The sequence below is a fragment of the Tupaia chinensis genome, unplaced genomic scaffold, assembly GCF_000334495.1.
Source record: "Tupaia chinensis unplaced genomic scaffold, TupChi_1.0 Scaffold143574_1, whole genome shotgun sequence".
Taxonomy (NCBI): Eukaryota; Metazoa; Chordata; class Mammalia; order Scandentia; family Tupaiidae; genus Tupaia; species Tupaia belangeri.
This window is the reverse complement of record NW_006203419.1, coordinates 8,608-26,433: the sequence shown is the minus strand read 5'-3', so window position 1 is coordinate 26,433 and position 17,826 is coordinate 8,608. Positions and strand designations below refer to the sequence as shown.

The 17,826-nt window shown below is 52.5% G+C and overlaps 1 protein-coding gene across 1 annotated transcript in view; it reads right to left on the bottom strand.

Annotated features, from left to right (window-relative positions):
• Positions 1-1,204: 1,204 nt before the first annotated feature.
• Positions 1,205-17,826, bottom strand: part of LOC102482785 (tyrosine-protein phosphatase non-receptor type substrate 1) — a 24,555-nt gene continuing 7,933 nt past the window's right edge. The window contains exons 4-7 of the mRNA XM_006163986.1: positions 17,459-17,566; positions 14,304-14,328; positions 6,254-6,293; positions 1,205-3,806 (exon numbers count right to left, since the gene is read on the bottom strand). Of these exons, the coding sequence (XP_006164048.1) occupies positions 3,543-3,806; positions 6,254-6,293; positions 14,304-14,328; positions 17,459-17,566 (437 nt within the window). The 3' untranslated portion in view covers positions 1,205-3,542. The remainder of the gene's footprint in view (positions 3,807-6,253; positions 6,294-14,303; positions 14,329-17,458; positions 17,567-17,826) is intronic.

The window sequence follows — 17,826 nt, the reverse complement described above, 5'->3', positions numbered from 1 at the left end:
CATGACTGGTGTGAGTTTAACTCACCGGGTCCAGGACTCAAACCGTGGCTGAGTACATGGAAGTCCAGCAACATAGCCACTACGCCAACTGCTGGTCCCCTTATGACCCAATTTAATGCGCTTGGCGTAATACTTATCATAGCTCCTACTAGCGATTATGGCTAACTTTGCAGGCAGCGCCTCATATGTGACATGATTATTAACTCAGAGGTTGGGTGTCAGGCACTGCAAGCAGACAGCCTGGGTCTGAGCCTGAGCATAGGACCCTGCATGGCTCTGAGCGCTGTCTATCTAATGGCCTCGATGACATGAGCTCCTCCTCATGGAGCTGTATGGTTTAAAGGAGCCCAGCAATGTAAAATGCTGACACACAGTCAGCATTACTTATTATTAGTAAGGGGACTTCAAAAAGCTCATGGAAAAATGGAATTAAGGTCTGAGTTTATTCTGGTGCAAAAAAAGAAAGAGATCCATACATAGTTATTTATGTCTTATCCATGAACTTTTGGAAAACCCCTTGTATTAATACAGGAACATCATTACATAATAATCTTTATCACTATTCTAATAGAAGGAAGATAAGAAGCTAACGTTTATTGAGCAGCTACTACGTACCAGCACATGACACAAGTCCTCCGGCAAGGATGCAGGATGAGCGTTAGATTTCTGAGTTTGGTAGACGAGGAAGGCGAGGCCCTGAAGCTGAGAGCTGAACCCCTTGCCCAACATCCCAAGGGGATGAGGGGCTGCCAGAACCAGCTGTGAAGAGGTGAGGGCAGAAGGACTGACCCAACACCTAGGAGGGCCTGCCATGTGCCACCATGGCAGCGGTGCCCAGTTAGCTGCCTCCTTTAATCCCCACAGAGACCTTGGCAGTGGGTATTACTGTCTCCACTGTACAGACGAGAGGCCTGAGTCTCAGAGCAGAGTTGTCTCAAAGCACACTGCTACAAAGTGGCAGAGCCAGGATTTGAACTCGGTGGATTTTTGTCACAACCTTACCAAGAGTCCTTCTAAGCCAGGGTAAACATAAGCTTCATGTCTACAAAACCTAAGAGTGAGAATCAGATGCTGCATATCGTTTCCAAGTCCTGGGGCCACATTCGAGCCTCTTCCAAGCTTCTGGGGAAGGCAGACAGTCGTAGCCTCTGAGGAGGCCCCTGGGAACCACTCACAAAGATAAGGACACGCAACACCCAAAGGAGACATTGTTACCCAGAAATCTTTATTACAAAAATATTTTGCAAGCCAAAAAGTTTAAGTTGCAACTATATACAAAATGGGGCCAGTTTCCTTCCCAGCAGTCTTAAAATAAACTCCTGAAACCACGCTCCTTCCGCAGTGTTGTTGCGACATCTTCCTTTTCCTGGGGTTCAGTACACAAGGTATGGGAGAGCTCCAGGCTGCAGCTAAAGCTATACGTCTTCCTTGGCCTCATTCCCTTATTTCCCCCCTCCGAAAAATTTAAATTAAATTAAATTAAAATGGCACCAAGAAAACATTCTGTTTGAATTCAGCGTGTGTGTAGTATGTGTGTGCGTGTGCGTGCACGCAGGCACACACGTGTGCTCTCTCTGGGCAGAAGAGAGGGAGACGAGGATTTATAAGCAACTCTTTGAAATTTGGAAACAGCTTGAGCCAGGTGGCTGGGTCACAGTGGCTCCCAGATGCCACAGAAGAGCTGTGGCTCATGGGGCCAAAGCTGCCCACATGGCCTGTGGGCTCAGCCAATTCCTGAATGCCATCACCAAGTTGCCATCCCCCAGAGAACTGTCTGTGCTGAGCTCCTGCAGTTCCTCCTGTAGGACCTGCAGGAATGGGCAGAATGGCTGGGCTTTGTGCTGTGACAGCCTGAGCCGGCCTCCCTGGGGCAGCCCATGGCCCAGCGTCATGGGCAGTAGCGTCTCCACGCTGAGTCATGCGTACAGACCAAACAGGCTTGCAACATTTGCTTGCCCTGAGCCTGGTCAGGCCCTCATTTCCAGTTATCAAGGTGGCAGTCAGAGGGTCACGAAGTCACAGCCTCTGCCCAACCTCCTGTGAAGGTTCGGCCCTGCCTACATAGCTGTGCTGTGCTCCTGGCTGTCTTTGATTTATTCCAGTTTGATCCTGATAGGGTTTGAGAGCAGAAATGGAAGATTCCTCCTTCAGAGATAAGCTCAGAGAGCTGGAACAGGGAGTGGTGGGACCAATGGCCAAGCTCAGTGGTCCCTACCCTGTGCATATCCCTAAAAGTGGTTGTGAGAGCTGGCGGGGAGGGGCATCAGCTTCCCTTTTTCCTTGTTACAGACAGGCAGACTGAGGCTCAGGCCTAAACAGGGCTGCAGCGTCAAGGAGGCAGCCTGGGGGAGCACTGGGCAGGCTCGGACTTACCATGAGGGGGTCACAGGGGCTGCGGCGCCAGCCACATGGCTGGGCTGAGAACTTGACCAAGGCAGTCCCAGAGAGAAGGCTAAAGGTCTCCACGAAGCAGCCACGCTGATCTTTCTCCTCCTCCTTGGGGCTCGGAGACTCGGAGGAACACAGTTTCTGTTGTAAGAAAATCCCTCCAGGAAGACCCACTGTTAAATCTTAGACTTCACAAGACCCAACCATGTACTTCAACACACGACAAAGAGCCAAGATAATGTCGCTGCTGTTTTAAGAAAAAAAAAAAAAAAAGAAAAAGAAAGAAAAGAAACAAAACAAAACATCACAGATCAAGTTTTCTAACACCTCAGTTTCAAGATTGCACATTTCACATTTCTCAGTAATTTACAGGCGTCCACAGCGAGATGTGGCCGAGTTAGTGCCGGCTGGAGGAAGCAAGCTCAGGTCTAGAAGGAGAGGTGGGTCCATGTAGAGTGTCACAGTCGGGATGATGGGTCCCCAAGGAGTGGTGGAGGGGTCCGAGGCAGAGAAGGGCTTTGTCTTGAGGTCCTTTAGGGAGTGTTCCTTGGAGGGTCCCCTGCTCCCCTAGGGCAGTGGCTCGTCAGCCTAGGGATGGGGGAGGCCAGGTCTGTTGGCAGCAACTGCACCTAGTCTCTGGTCCCAGAGTTTTTCCCCAGCTTTTCCATGGATGGGGCAGTTCGATCTACGGGGAAGGCCATCCCTAAAAGCCCCAGTTGGATGGTGATGGTGGTGGTGGTGGTGATGGTAGTGGTGATGGGAGGAGGTGAGATCTTCTCCTCCTCACCTTGGAAAATGAGGCTTCAGAGCATGAAGGAGGCAGTTAAGGGTCTCCAAGACCGTGACCAAGATCCACGCTGACGGACGGAGGCACCAGAGTTCTTGGACACACAGCACTCTGCCAGTTCCCAGGTGGGTTCCCTGACTGGTTTGGCAACACTGGCCTCCAGATGTGTGACAGTGTGGGGCTGTGGCTGCCCTGGAAGGGCCGGGGAGCCGAGGGGTTGGGGAGACCAGAGTCATCCTCACCCCTGGGTCCCAGGGCCTGTGCCACCCTGCCCTCCAGGAACAGGGCTGGCTGTCCTCATCACGGCTGCTCCATGTGAAACGAGAAAGGTCGTGGGGGCAGCCCCTCGAGCCAATTGCGGTCCCATTCATTTCCTCTGGACCTGGACACTGGCGTACTCCGAGAAGGATGGCTCGGGCTTGGGTGCTTGCTGCTTGGGGACGCGGTTAAGGTGGACCATGTCCAGGTCGGCGTAGGTGAGGGTGTCCTCCTGCGGGGGCGGCGGGCCAGTCTGAATGCTGGCATACTCTGTGTGGTTGTTGGACTCGGGGGCCCGGGGGGCCGCCTTCTTCCCCTTGGGCAGGTTCAGGTCAGCGTACGTGATGTCGTTGACATCATTTGTGTCCTGGATCTAAGAGAGACGGAGAGAAGGTCTGTCTGGAGTCCCCAGTCTGCTTTCCCTCCACTCAGGTACCAAGTCTGGTTGCTTCTGTTTCTGCTTGGCCGCTGGCTCAGCCCTAATTCAGGCTCCTGTCTGCTCTTGCCAAGGCTACCTTAGCCTTTCAATCCACCTTCCTCCTCACACACTGGAAGGGTCTTTTCTCACCTCCCAGCCCTGCTTCAATGTCACTCCTCTGGCTCCTCCTGCTGCACCATCTGCGGTTCACGCCTCCTTTTCCATGTTCAGCTCTCTGCCTGGCTCCCTCTCCCTTGTAATGACTCCCAGCCCACCTTGCACGTTTCAGCTCAAGCATCCCTTCCTCCTAAGACCCCCTCCCTGCCCTCCACACCCACTGGCTGGGCTCAGGGCTCCTTCTCTGTGCTTCCTCAGTCTGTTCCCCATCACAACACCCATCATCTAGGGCCCGTATCTATTTTGGGGCCTGAGTAGGTGTCAATCTCCCAGAGGGTGGGGATAGTCATTTGTTTACTCATTCATTTAACAAATAGTCAACGGGCATTTCTCATGATGCAGAAACCAAAGCTGGCACAGAGGCAGCCTGACCCATGTTGAATGAATGAATGAACGAATGACAACAATTCTGCCCTGCTCAGGGAGAGCCTGTGGATTGGGAGATGGGGAATCAGGGCTGTGTGAGAATGGGACCAACAGTTAGCGGGGGTGGCAAGGTTGTGGAGTCAAAAGGCCTGGGTTCGAATCCTAGATCTGTTTTCTCTAGCTGAGGGGCTTTGAGCAACTCCACTTAACTCTCTGGGCCCCAGTTTCCCCACATGTAAAGAGAGGGGTCGTACGTGTCTACCATCAAGGCTGCTGTGAGGATCGGGATGAGATTAACTAGGTAAATCCTCTAGAACAGAGCCAGGCACATACAGAGCACTTATTTTCAATAAATGTTAGCCATTACCAACTGCTTAGCAAACTGGAATACTTCCCGGTGCTAATCCTACCACCTGCAACGGCCGCTTTCGAATGACACATCGTGCATGACAAACTCCGCTCCCTGTGTGCTCGGCATCTCTGCTACGTGAGGCGAGCGGACTGCCCATGCCAACCGCAGCTCCTGGCTGGCACACCATCACTGCACATCTCAGTTCTCTGGGCTTATCGGCCGCACGTGACTGCACAGATCATGGGCGGTCACCTGTCCACCACCCTGCCGAAGAATTATTTGTCCCATTGCACAGGGGAAGAAACGGGCCTAAGGTTTGTTCAGTGATATGGCCGATGCTGGGAAGAACCAGAGTCTATTAGACTCTGAAGTTGTGGTGTGACCCCACAGCTCCTCTGCCCAAGCCCTGCGGGGTCTCTCTCTCTTCTGCCTGGCAGCATCAGATTCTCCACTCTGGCGAGGGTGGCACCTGGCAGTGGGAACCCTGGACACAAGCTCGGCTCTGCACGAGCTGGGCTGTGATGATCTTGCTCGCTGCCCAAGGCCTGGTACATGGTGAGTGCTTGCAAGTCTCTGCCAAAATGTGAATTTGGTACCGAAGGCCCCTGGAAGGATCCAGAGGTAAACTGGCTGGGGAGACGTCTCCCCCTGCCATGCCTGTTTTCTCTAAGTATGACCCGAGCTTGTACTCGGGGCTGCTGGAGCCACAGTGGGTCAAAAGAGTAGGCTATGGGATTGTGACCTGCAAATCCCATGCCTGTCACCAGCCCCTGCTCCTTTCAACAGTTTATATCTAAAACGATGACAACCGTCTGGGAAATGTCAAGGACAGCTGGCGCTCTCCGGCTCCCAGGTTCCGAGCCGGGCTTGTCTTGTTACACGACACTGAGGAGCCCTCTGCCTCCGAGGTCTGACAGCGTCAGCCGGTGATAAACAGGGCTAGCTTTTTCAGAAACAGGCCAACCACGTTGCCTGCAAAACCTCAGCAATGTCGAGCACACGCCGCGAGCTCGAGGGAGTGTGCCCTTGCGTGAGGTAATTAATGACATGGGGTCCTTCCATCAGCAGAGGCGAGAGAGGCCCTCGCAAGCTGGGCTGTGACTCTATGGAGGAGCCAGCCTGCAGGGAGGAGACGGGAGTGAGCTGGGGCCAGTGTTCCTGGTGGAGAGAATGGCCTGGGCACACGCACAGGGGGCAGGAAGGCACCCTCCACGCTAGGAGGCTGCAGTCTGACCCCGGGCACCCTGTATACAGAACAGCGAGTGGCCGCCCCCTGGAGCTATGCAATGGGTAGCACTGAGTCAAGGAGGCTGCAGCAGACACTTCTGGTCGGAGCTGAAAGGGGGAATTTGCAGAGGACATAGGCAAGAAGTAGGAAGGGACGCTTCTTCTACCCTCCCAGCCTAGGGATGGAGTCTTAATTTAGAACTGGGTCTGCAACTCTGGGTGATGTGAGGAAATCACACCATCGAGTTTCCCGGGAAGGGCGTCTCACCAAGAACCGTACCTGGGTTATATCTCTGGCATTCTTCTCGGGCTCATGCAACCTAAAAAGGAAAGAGACACGTGGATAAAAATATCCTCACTATCTCAAGTGCTCATGCAAATTGATAAGAATAACATGTAGGTTCCACTTCCTGCATAGGTGCCGAGGACAGGGAGGAGGATTCACAGCAGAAAGGCATGTGCTCATCAAACGTCGGGACAAAGGTCGCTCTCACGAAAAAGAAACTGGAAACAACGCACTATTCTTTTTTTCTTTTGGAGAGGTTTTTTTCGCTATAGGGCGTGTGTGCTCGCCAGGCAGAAAGAGAGAGACAGAGAGACAGAAAGCGAGAAATCACCCTCCCGGGGGGATGGTCATGCCGCAATCCCTTCTCCTCTCGGGATCTTGGGCATGCACGCACACGTGCCTGGTGCGAGTTTTAAGCCACCGGGTCCGGGACACGAACTACAGTCAACTACGTGGGAGTCCAGCAACATAGCTATTACGCTAACTGCTGATTCCCCGCACTATTCATTTTTTGACCTACTCCACTGACAACGATCTTTAAGAATTAGAGTACCAGGTGCTGGGGATGGACTATGAAATTAACTGGCCCTTCCATACACTGCTGGTGGGATGGGCAAACCGGTACAGTCCTTCAGGGAAGCAGCTGGTCAAATCGAGAGTTTAGAAGGTGTCGTCATCTTTTGACTCATCATTGCACTTTTTTCGGGGGGGGGGTGGTGCGGAGAATTTGAAATACAGAAAAAGCTTTCCGCACAAATGCATTTTTCATGGGTAGGATGGGGGAGGGAGGTTTATATTGTAGGGCTCTGGCAACTGGGACTGGTTAGAGAAAGAAAGGAAGCGCCATGGATGAAGACTTACAACGTTTATGAGGAGGCATTTTCGCAAAAAATGACAAACGATTACATTAAAACGGTAAGTGAAAAAGTAACATTCTCTGTGGGATGATCTCAATTAGGAAAAATGTGTGGATTGCATTGGAAGGAAACACAGCAAAACGTTCACAGCAATGGTCTTTGCGTGTTTTTTTTTTCCCCTTCGCTTTGGTTTCCTATATTCTCCAAGTGTTCTATATTATAAACATCGATGTGTTATCATTAAAAAAAGAAAAGAGGAACACCAAGATGTCCTGGCTAATCAAAGAAGCTGTTCATGCACTTGATTCTGTAATTGGAGGCCGGGGCTTGGCTCGTTGGAGGGTCACAGTCAAGGTGATAGGCACGCCAGAGCCACTGGTTCTGTGGGAGTTGTGTAAATTCTCAAGCCAGCGACTCTGGGGATGTTAGCCTGGATAATGTCAGAAATGAGCAATGGGGCTTGGCAGCAGGGTTATTAATGGATTTGGCATGAGTACTTGGCTCAGAAAGCAGTTCTGGGGCATGACAAGTCCCACGTGGCCACGGAAACAGCCCTCAGGAGGGGGACATGTCTGGTAGGAGAGATCAAGCAGATCTAGCCACGCCCGTCAGCTTCCAGTCCTTCTGGGCTCTGCTGCCTGTCTGGTTCAAGTCCAACTCTACGCCCAGCTCAGAGGCCGTCTGAGTGGTTACAGTCACTGCCCTGTCCTCATTTACCCACTACCCACCTAGCTACTTGGTGCTGCACGCTGTATGCTTCAACAGCCTTGAATGATCCCTTTCACCATTTTTTCTCTTGGTTAACTTTTGCGTATTCTTCAAAACACAACTGTGGTGTCACCTCCCTGGGAAGGCTTCTCTGAAGGGCAGGCTGGCTGGCTGCCCCTCCAGGACAATCTCGTCTCCATGCACATTTTCCTATCTGGATTACAAGTTCTGTCATGCTCTCTCACGACATGAGTACAGGTGCTCAAAGGTGACTTGAAATGAATGCCAGCCTGCCTGCCCCGGGACCTTTGCACAGTCAGTCTTCCCTGCCCCGCCATTGCTTCACTCCTTCTCTTACTTCCTTCAGACTTTTTTTTCCCCCCCCCAATCTCGTCTCCATGCACATTTTCCTATCTGGATTACAAGTTCTGTCATGCTCTCTCACGACATGAGTACAGGTGCTCAAAGGTGACTTGAAATGAATGCCAGCCTGCCTGCCCCGGGACCTTTGCACAGTCAGTCTTCCCTGCCCCGCCATTGCTTCACTCCTTCTCTTACTTCCTTCAGACTTTTTTTTTCCCCCCCTTTGGTTACAGGGTGTGCACACTTGCCAGAGAGAGAGAGAGAGAGGAAGAGAGAGAGAGAGAAGGAAAATCACCCCGACTGGGTACTGTCATGCCACAGCTCCTTCTCCTCTATTTGGGGCACACACACACATATACCTGGTATGTTTTCAAGTTGCTGTGGCTGCATTTGAACCCTGTGGTCAGCCACGTTGGGATCTGGCTTTCTTAACCACTAGGCCACAGGCCTGGCCCTCAATCCTCTTTTAAACAATCCTTTCTCGGGGAAATCTTCATGGATCGCCGAAATTCCATTCTCAGAACACTGTGCTCCCCTCTTTCAGAGCAGTATTTCTAACTGTAACCAATCATCCTTCTTCCCAGGTCTCTCTGTCCCTGGGCCTGCCCTGTCCCAGTGAGTGGCATGACCCTGGTTTGTAGTGTGCTCAGGCTAGAAAAATGGGGGTCACCTCGATTCTTCTCTCAGCTCAGTTAGAACCCATATCAATTCTACTGTTAGGCTCACCAGCTCCACCTCCAAAATACAGGAAGGGACTTCAAAACGTTTGTGAAAAAATGAAATTAAAGGTTTATTCTGGTGCCCCCCCCCAACCAGTGAGTGGCATGACCCTGGTTTGTAGTGTGCTCAGGCTAGAAAAATGGGGGTCACCTCGATTCTTCTCTCAGCTCAGTTAGAACCCATATCAATTCTACTGTTAGGCTCACCAGCTCCACCTCCAAAATACAGGAAGGGACTTCAAAACGTTTGTGAAAAAATGAAATTAAAGGTTTATTCTGGTGCCCCCCCCAAAAAAATTACAATCCATGCATAACATGCATTTCCCAAGAATAACTATTTTTCCCCCTTTTTTCTATATGAGCACATGTACTTGCTAGAGACAGAGAGAATGAGAGCGAGAGAGAAATAAATCAAAAAAATTACAATCCATGCATAGTTCATTCATAACATGCATTTCCCAAGAATAACTTTTTTCCCCCTTTTTTTCTATATGAGCACGTGTACTTGCTAGAGACAGAGAGAATGAGAGTGAGAGAGAAATAAGGCATCCCTAGGTGCGGATGGCCATGCAGCAATCCCTTTTCCTCCATTCTCCTCTTGGGATCTTGGGAACTCATGGACATGCACCCAGCATGTTGTTTTCAAGCCACTGGGTCCAGAACTCAAACTGTCCAGTTGGCCATGTGGGATCTAGGCTCCTTTACCACCATGTCACTGGCTGGCTCCTCCCATGAACCTTTCAAGGTCTCCTCCTATATGCCAAACCCAGTCACTCTGTCACCTCCTTCATCCTAGCTCCTGGATTCCTAGAGCCTCCTCCCTGGCCACCCTGTCTCTGTCCCTGCCTCCGGGTGTGCTCCAATTGAAAACTTGTCATGACAGCACACTCTGTCCCGAAAAGGTCAACTCCTGCTTCTGCATGGTGAGGCCCATCTCCTGGTGAGCCTCTGCATGGCCTACCCCACACTGTCCAGGCTCCAGCTCTCCCTGCTCACCTGGCTCCAGCTACTCTGGCTTCCTCCCTGTTCTGTGGCCATGTCCTGCTGCTGTTGCCTGGGAGCTCTTCTGTCTGGGCCACTCTTGCCCCAGATATGCCCATGGCTGGCGCTTTCCCATCCTTCAACTGTCATGGCCCCCTTAGACAAGCCTTCACACCCCAGCCCTGCTCTGCCCCACCCCTCACCCGGCTTCATTTGATTTAGTCAGTTTCTGTGCGGCATCATTTACTCACTGCCCAGCTTCCTTAGTAACCTGCCTCCCCAGGAGACCTGAGCGCCCCATGGGGAGGGACTAGGCCTGGGTGGTTCAGCCCCACAGCCCTGATGCCCGGCACTCAGTTGGTTCATCATTGGCACTTTATAGATATTTGCAGAGTGACTGAATGAGCATCCCTCCCACTGGATCATAAGGGCCGTGAGACCAGGGCTAGTGCTTCTTTTGTTCCCCTTAGCAAGCCCCTAGGCCTGGCACTGAGCTGGGCTCCATGCAGAGGAATAAATGAAAGAATCAGGGAAGCCCTAAATATTCCAAGAGTAAATGCAGTGAATACCTGACAAGCGAACGAATGGCTGACTGAATGAACCCCAGTGCCCAATTAAGGGAGCAGAGACACATTTTTCTCTCGTCTGAGCTGAGGAAGATTACAGACGCTGTCTAGCCTGTGCGTTCCTAACCCGGGGAGTTAGAAAGAGCCGGTCCCTCTGCTGGCCTTGCAAACTGAAGGGCCCTTTGAGCTCAAAGCGGCAGCTCCCCTCTTGCACTCTCCCTGAGGTGCCCAGTTGTCCCTCACGCCAACGTCCTCCGGAAAGCGTCTGATCCCAGCAAGCCCAAGCCGAAGCCAGCAGCTGTTCGGAAACGGCCATCGCCACTCACTAGCTATCGCTTTGGTTTAAAGAGATGAAAGGGAGCAAGTGATCTCATGGCTCCCTTGGTAGGCTCATGCTGGAAAAATAAAAAACAGGCAGAAAATGGTTGGCTTCTCTGGGGAAGAAGAAATAGGCAGCGGGAGGCACGGCAGCCGTGAAGAGCGCCAGCTTGCGTGTCAGCAATCAGGGCTGGTGTCGGAGTTCCAGCACGTCCGCGCTGCGGGGCCTTGGGGGTGTCGCGTGATGCTCCAGCCTCAGTTTCCTCCACTCCGTGACTGGGACGGCAATAACCCAGGACAGGGGCTCTCGAGGTGTGGCTTGGGAAAGACAGTACCAGCACCAGCTGGGACTTGGCAGAAATCAAATTCTGGGGCCAGGCAGTGGCACAGCGGTGACACGATGTGTTGTAAGACTGACCTGCATGGGAAGGTTCGGGGTTCTGTCCAGAGACCTCCCTGAACATGCCCGGCAGGCGGGTGGCCACGTACTGGGCAGGCTGAGGTTGGGAGAGGACGGCAGTGTGAAGACCCTACTGGGGTGCTCTTTTTCTCTCTCCCTGTCTCTTGTTCATAGAAGAAATAATACAAACTTTCAAAAGGGCCAGCCCATAGCCTAGTGATTAAGGGAGCCTGATCCCACATGGTCAACTGAGTGGCTTGAATTCGAACCCTGGTGGCTTGAAAACCATGCTGGACACACATATGTGTGCACCTAAAGTCCTGACAGGACGGATAAATGGAGGAGAAGGGATGGTGGTGTGACCACGTCCCACTGAGGGCTGCTTTTTCCACTCCCTGTCTCTCTCCAGCAAGCGCATGTGCCTTTTGGCAAATTACAAAAAAGAAAAAAGCAAACCACAAAGACATACAAATTCTCAATCAGAGAATTTGGGGGCGGGGTCCAGCATCTTGTGTTTTAACCAGATTCTCAGGGATCCTCCCACATGCTCAAGTTTGAGAGCCACTGTTCTACAGAAGAGGGATAATAATAAAGCACGGGGCTTCTGCGATCATGAAACTCACATTTGGGCAGGCACAGCGGCTCGGTGCCTGGAACACAGTAAGCGCCCCAATAAATGTCAGTTGCTACTACTGTCATTATGACTAGGGACACTGTCCTTGACTTCTAGAACTTACTGTGATTTATTGTTTAAACGGGGAGGTAAAACAAGTAAAAAATAATGACAGCAACAAAAACAAAACAAACCAGAGAAATCCCTCGAGATGCGGGGCTGTGCAGCCACCGAGAAGGGGAGTTTTAAGGATTCAGGGAAGGACAAGACGGGGGAGGCTGAGCGATTTGAGAGGCCAAGCGTTCGTCTGTTCATTTACCGAAACTTGATGGAGCACCAATCCCATGCCAGCCACGTGCCACCCTCAGCAGCTCTCAGCAATGAACACAAGGGGGCCTGGTCTCTGTTCTCGAGAGTAGTGGGTTACAAAATGGGAAAGGGATAGATAGCTTGAACATGGCGGGGCTGGGGGGAGGGCATCAATGCTGGGGTCCAGCAGGGCTCCCAGGAAGCCCCTAACCTCAGAGGAGGTAAGGCCCTCACTGAGCAGAGAGGGAAGAGTAGGAAGTGACGAAGTGAAAGGGGTCTTGCCTGGTCTGGCTACCATGCTGCACAACTCCAGGGGGTTCCATTCACAGAACACAGTGTCTGCTGCCCACTGGAGTTGGGGAGACCTGGGGCCACCTGTGAGTAGGAGTGAGGACAGCTGTGTTGGCAGAAGGTAGTCACAATGTGACTGAGCCACTAACTGCAAGGACTGGGGTGGCCACAAGTGACACTGTCCCAGCCAGCACGAGGCCTCACGAGGGTATTTAGACTTTACCTTGAGGACCATAGGAAGCCACTGAAGGTTTCTAAGGGTGGGTATGTGACAGGCAGAGGTGTGGCAATGGCAGTAGGAAAGCACATTGCCCCGGGAGGCAGCGAAGAGCCGGGTGCCATGGAAAGGTCAGTCCGCTTGCTCGGGGGAGAGGCGGCTGGGAGGCTGGGCAGGGCTGACTAGGAAGCCTCCTGTGGAGGTCACGGCAGGAGGCAAGGCTTTATCCAAGGGCACATCGGGCTCAGGGCGCCGGGCAGGAGAGGGACACCCGAGGGCAGAGTCCCCTGGGGCAGGTGGGAGCTCTTGCCGTCGCAACCATAGTGCTTAGTGTTGCCCAGTACCACAACTCATCACAGGCAGACTCCAGTTCAGGACACAGCACTGCACTGCCCCAGCCTTGACTCTGCATCCAACCCACTGCTCCAACCTCTTGGCTCTGCCTTCAAAATACGTGGACCATTGGCCTCCACTCTAGAGCCTGAGTTCTGCTCTGCAATTCTGAGCTCCAGAAAGCTCTAAAACAAAATCAGAAGATTTGCACAACCTGTTTGATGGCAAAACCTAGCCCGAACCAACACGAAACCATTTTGTAATTTTTATCTATCGCCTTAAGTACTATCCATGTTACCATGCAGGTGCATTCCTGTGGTAGATGATGGGGTGCTATATCAGGGGCCTCTCTCAAAAGCAGAAACTCCCTTTGTGTTTCCCTTTTAGATAGACTTGCTCTGGGCATGTCCTGATGCCCCTGCCGCAGTCTCCCAGCTGGGGCTCCAGGTGCAGAGCGCCATGCCCAACTCTCACGAGTCACTGGGGTCACAGGCACAAGCCCCTGCATCTGAATTTGCGGGTGGATCAGGAATTGAACTGGGGTCTCCTATGTTGTTCTAGCCAATGCAGCACAGTAGCTCAGCAAGCATGCCCCCGCGGCTGGGCCTAAAAGTCTTTTTACTAGAAGGTTCCTAACACATTGGCCGTGTGGGCTTCCTCTAAAAGACTGGGACCTGCATCTCTCTGATCTCATCTCCTCCACTCCTCTCCTTCCAGCCCCTTCCTCTGCCTGACAGCCCCCATCATTACGCCCTGTCCTGTGCTGTGCCCGAGTTTTGCACCTGGTAAAACATTACAGATCGTTCACTCCCCTGCTTATCGCTGCCTCCCTTATCAGTGTCTGAGCCCCAGGAGAGCCTGGATCGATTCTTGTTCCTGCCGTATCCCTGGCACCAGGAACAGAGCTGGCACACAGTGGGACTCAGCCACGAATCACTGTGAACGTGAACCCACAAGCCATCACCTGTGCTGGGCTGGCATAGTCTGAGCCCCTGCCCAGGCTGTGAGCACAGACTCTCTTACCCACCACATTCCAGGGTCATGCCGTGCCCAGGGCTCAGTAAATATTTACTGAGTGAAGGGAAGAGCCAAGTATACAGCTTGGATCTGGGAGGCTGCGTCCGGCGGTGTGTGCAGGCTGTTTGTGAGTTCAGAAGGCACGGAGGTCTCGGCCACAGTCCACGTGGTGTGAGATAAGGGCCTCCTCAGCTGAGACAGTTATACAACACAGGCATGGAGCAAGGAGGTGCAAAGGAAAGAAAGAGCGATGTAGACGGTGCAGGTCAGGTGTGGACTATTTGCAACAGAGATCGGGTCTGTCCAACTACCAAATACTGACTGCCAAGGCCTGGCCCGGGGATCCACTTACCTTGTAGAAGAAGTGGAACCCTTGGCTGAAAGAGAAAAGAAACAAAAGCCAGTTATTGAACTCTAATAGGAACACACTTTTCTTCTATAACTACCAGGGAACTGCAAAAAAAAAGTTGTGGGAAAATGGAATTAAAGAATGGATTTCTTTTGGTGCAAAAACATTTTGAAATCCATGCATAGTTTCTTCATAATATGCATTTCCCATGAATTTTTTAAAGACTTCTCTGATTTTTTTCAGTAAAGGTTTTCCTCCATGGATGTGGGAAGAATTACTGAAATCATAGATTGGAACCAGAGGAACCCTCTAGGTTCACCCAGGGGGGTCCATTCTCTCCCACCGGGAAAGCCCATGAGGGAGTGAGCTAGGCCTTCCTCCTTTCCCTTTCTGGTCCTACCAAGGGTACCCAAGTTGCTCCAGCCTGGGACGGCCAAGTGCCCTGTCTCTGGGTGGGCCTTGCCTACAATCAGCTACAAACATCAGTGCAGACCTTTCTGCAAGTTCTGGGCCCCACTAAGGGGCTTCGACTGCCAAAGAACAGATTGTAATGAGGCTGTGAGTTGGGGAGCAGCTGCGAATCCCAGCTCTGTCTAACTCACTCGCTGTGCGACCCTGGGTCCATCACTTTCCCTCTCTGAGTTTCTATAACTCACAGGGTTGGGCTGGGCATCCATTAATTTACACATCACTACTTCTCAAAAAAAGGATCTTGCCAGGAAAGCAAGCATCTGTCTGGCTCAGAGGTTTTTAACCTGTGATATGGGGCACCCCACAGAGAAGCCTCTGGAGTTCGGCAGCCATTTGACTCGTCTTGCTGTAAAATTGTAATTAAAAAGCAACACGCACACTCAGATGCACTCTGCGCTGTGCTCTGGCAGGCTGGAGGCTGCCACGGTGCACGACTCCTCGCTGCCAGGTTACCGATGCCTGGGCAGGTACTGGGTCTCTGGGTCGGCGGGTGCCAGCTGGGACAGCAGTGGCTCAGCATCTAATGTCTGGACGGAGGCTCGTGGGCTGGTGCCAGAGTCAGGACGCAAGTGTCCCTGGGACTCCAGAGATGAAATATCACTCAGCCCAATTCCACGCCAAAAACCTCCCAGTCCCCACACCTGGTAAATGGTGGCACTGAAATTGGGATATTCCGCTGTGAGTGTTAACAGGTGGAAGATGGGTGGGCTCCTTGGGACCAGGCAAGGAAGGAAGGGCGTGTCATGAAGGTGAAGGGGGTGTGTGTGTCCAGAGCATGCCTGAGCATGGCCCCTGGGTTTGAACCTTGGTCCTTCTGCCCTCCTGCCAGATCTGTGGCCCTGAGCAAGTTGTGTAACTCCTGCCCTCAGGCTCTTTCTCTGCAAAGGGGCTAGCAATGCCACCTGTGGTCTGTGGTGAGGACTGTCACCACCCTAGAATACTGTGAGCTCTGCACACTGCGACTGCTGAGTGAGAGCTAGATGTCACCATGCCTGGAGCCTGTTTGAGAGCTGGGTTCTGCACAGAGACCTGTCACTCAGCCTGGCAGCTTTCCTCAGTGTCTGTGGGGCTCCAAGCCCCCATTCCTCCTCTGCAACACTGGGTCACAGTCTCCTAACCCCGCAGTAATGAGCTCACACATACCAGGAGCCTGGCCTGGTGCCTGGGGCTGAGCCTCAGAAAGGATGGCGGTTGTTTCACTAATAGCTGCCACGGACACTCCATCCCCATGGCTGGCTGGCCTCCCTTGCTGGGCACCTTGCTCCTCCACCCACATCCTTCTTGCGTGGGGCTCTCCAGGAACTTCAAGAAAATCATTTGGAAGATTCTGGAGAGGTGGGACCCAATTCCAGCCCTCCCAGATGGCACTGAAGGCCTGGCCAGTATCTCAGTCCATAGAGTCCTTCTTGCCAGCCCAGGAGGGGCAGGGGAGAGGTGGAGGGGTGCAGAAAGGGACGGTAGCTGACGCATGACACCTGTTTGAGTTCAGCTGGCACTGGGCATCAAGGCATGGAAAGGCAGTTAGGGACAACCCTGTCCCTGAAGGCGGTGGGTCACAACCAGCCTTTCTACCAGAAAGGAGAATATGCCAAAAAAGAAAATACCAGAGTTTCACTTTTATATATAGGGGTGTGTGAGTGCTGGGTTGAGACGTGAAATGTATTTCTACCACTTACAGTATAAAAAGGTTTCAGAAATACCAGCTTAAAATGGTCTCCTCAAAGAGCAGGAAAGAGAATGTGTATTTATTAAGGTCCTAGCATGTATCAGACTCTTTTTTTCTTTTTTCATATGTGCTTATGAGGGTTTTGTAACTACCCTCCAATAGAAACACTGCTAAACACATTTTACAGATGAAGAAGTTGAAGCTTGTGGAGGCCAAACTGACAGTTTAACCTATATATCGTGGTCTGGCACGCCAGTTTGTATGACTTCAAAGTCAGAAGCCTTGCCACATCTCACACACACACACACGCACACACACATGAGGATTATGTCCTGGATTCCAACCTGCACCCTTCCTGCGGTGGAATCAAAGGCAATACACCCTGCCCCTCACATGAGGATTATGTCCTGGATTCCAACCTGCGCCCTTCCTGTGGCGGAGTCAAAGGCTACACACCCCGCCCCTTGGAGGGCGCTTTCCAGAGTGTGGCTCATATTTCTAGACTCACGCACAGCACTGACATCAGGAGCTGACACTGAGCACCTGCTGCGGGCCAGGCCTTTCCTGACATTTTACAAGTGGTCACCTCAGTCCTCCCAACAGCCTTGGGTGTAGGGTTATTACGGCCATCCCCACCCAGCTCCTATCTAGGCAGCTCATAACCTGGACATGTAGAAATTTACCAGGTGGCTCTTAGGAAAGACTCTTGGCTCCTGAAGACAGATAAGGAGGGTCCCCAGGTCCATTCTTGCCACCCTGACAGCTCCCTGCTTCCCACCTCAATAGCGGCCCTGTGGGCAGGTGAGACCTGGACAGTGATGGCCACGAGTGACCTCAGGGGAAGGCTGCTGAGTGACCCACCCAGACTCTGACATGTGGAAGCTGCTGTTCCAGTCCCAGCCCTGCAACCTCTGGACTTCACAGCGGTCCGGATGCATTAAGTTCCTTGCAGCCTAGTGGCCTCTCTGGACAGGACATCCCAGGAGCAAACCCCTAGAGAGGAAGAGCAGAAGGTACCCACCTTTCTTCTGTCTGATTCGGAGGAGGTAGAGGGCTGCGATGAGCAGAGCCACCAGCAAGGCACACACCACACCCACCACGATGAAGATCTTCCGGCTGTCGGCCTTGTCTAGGGACCACACGGAATAGAGGTTTTACGTACACAGGCTGGAAACAGAGAACACTGAGCCCCACTGCCCGCTCCACCATTAAGCAGGCGTCATAACTGAGAACATCTGGCTGGGCCTGCTCAGATGTCCCGAGCCACACGGGCAGGCTCACAGGTCTGCACACGTGTGCCCACGTGAGTACCCAGGAGCAGCCCCAAACCACGCTGATGTGCCAGGAGGGAAGAGACTGGCTGGCGGGGCGCCCGGGGGGGGGGGCGCG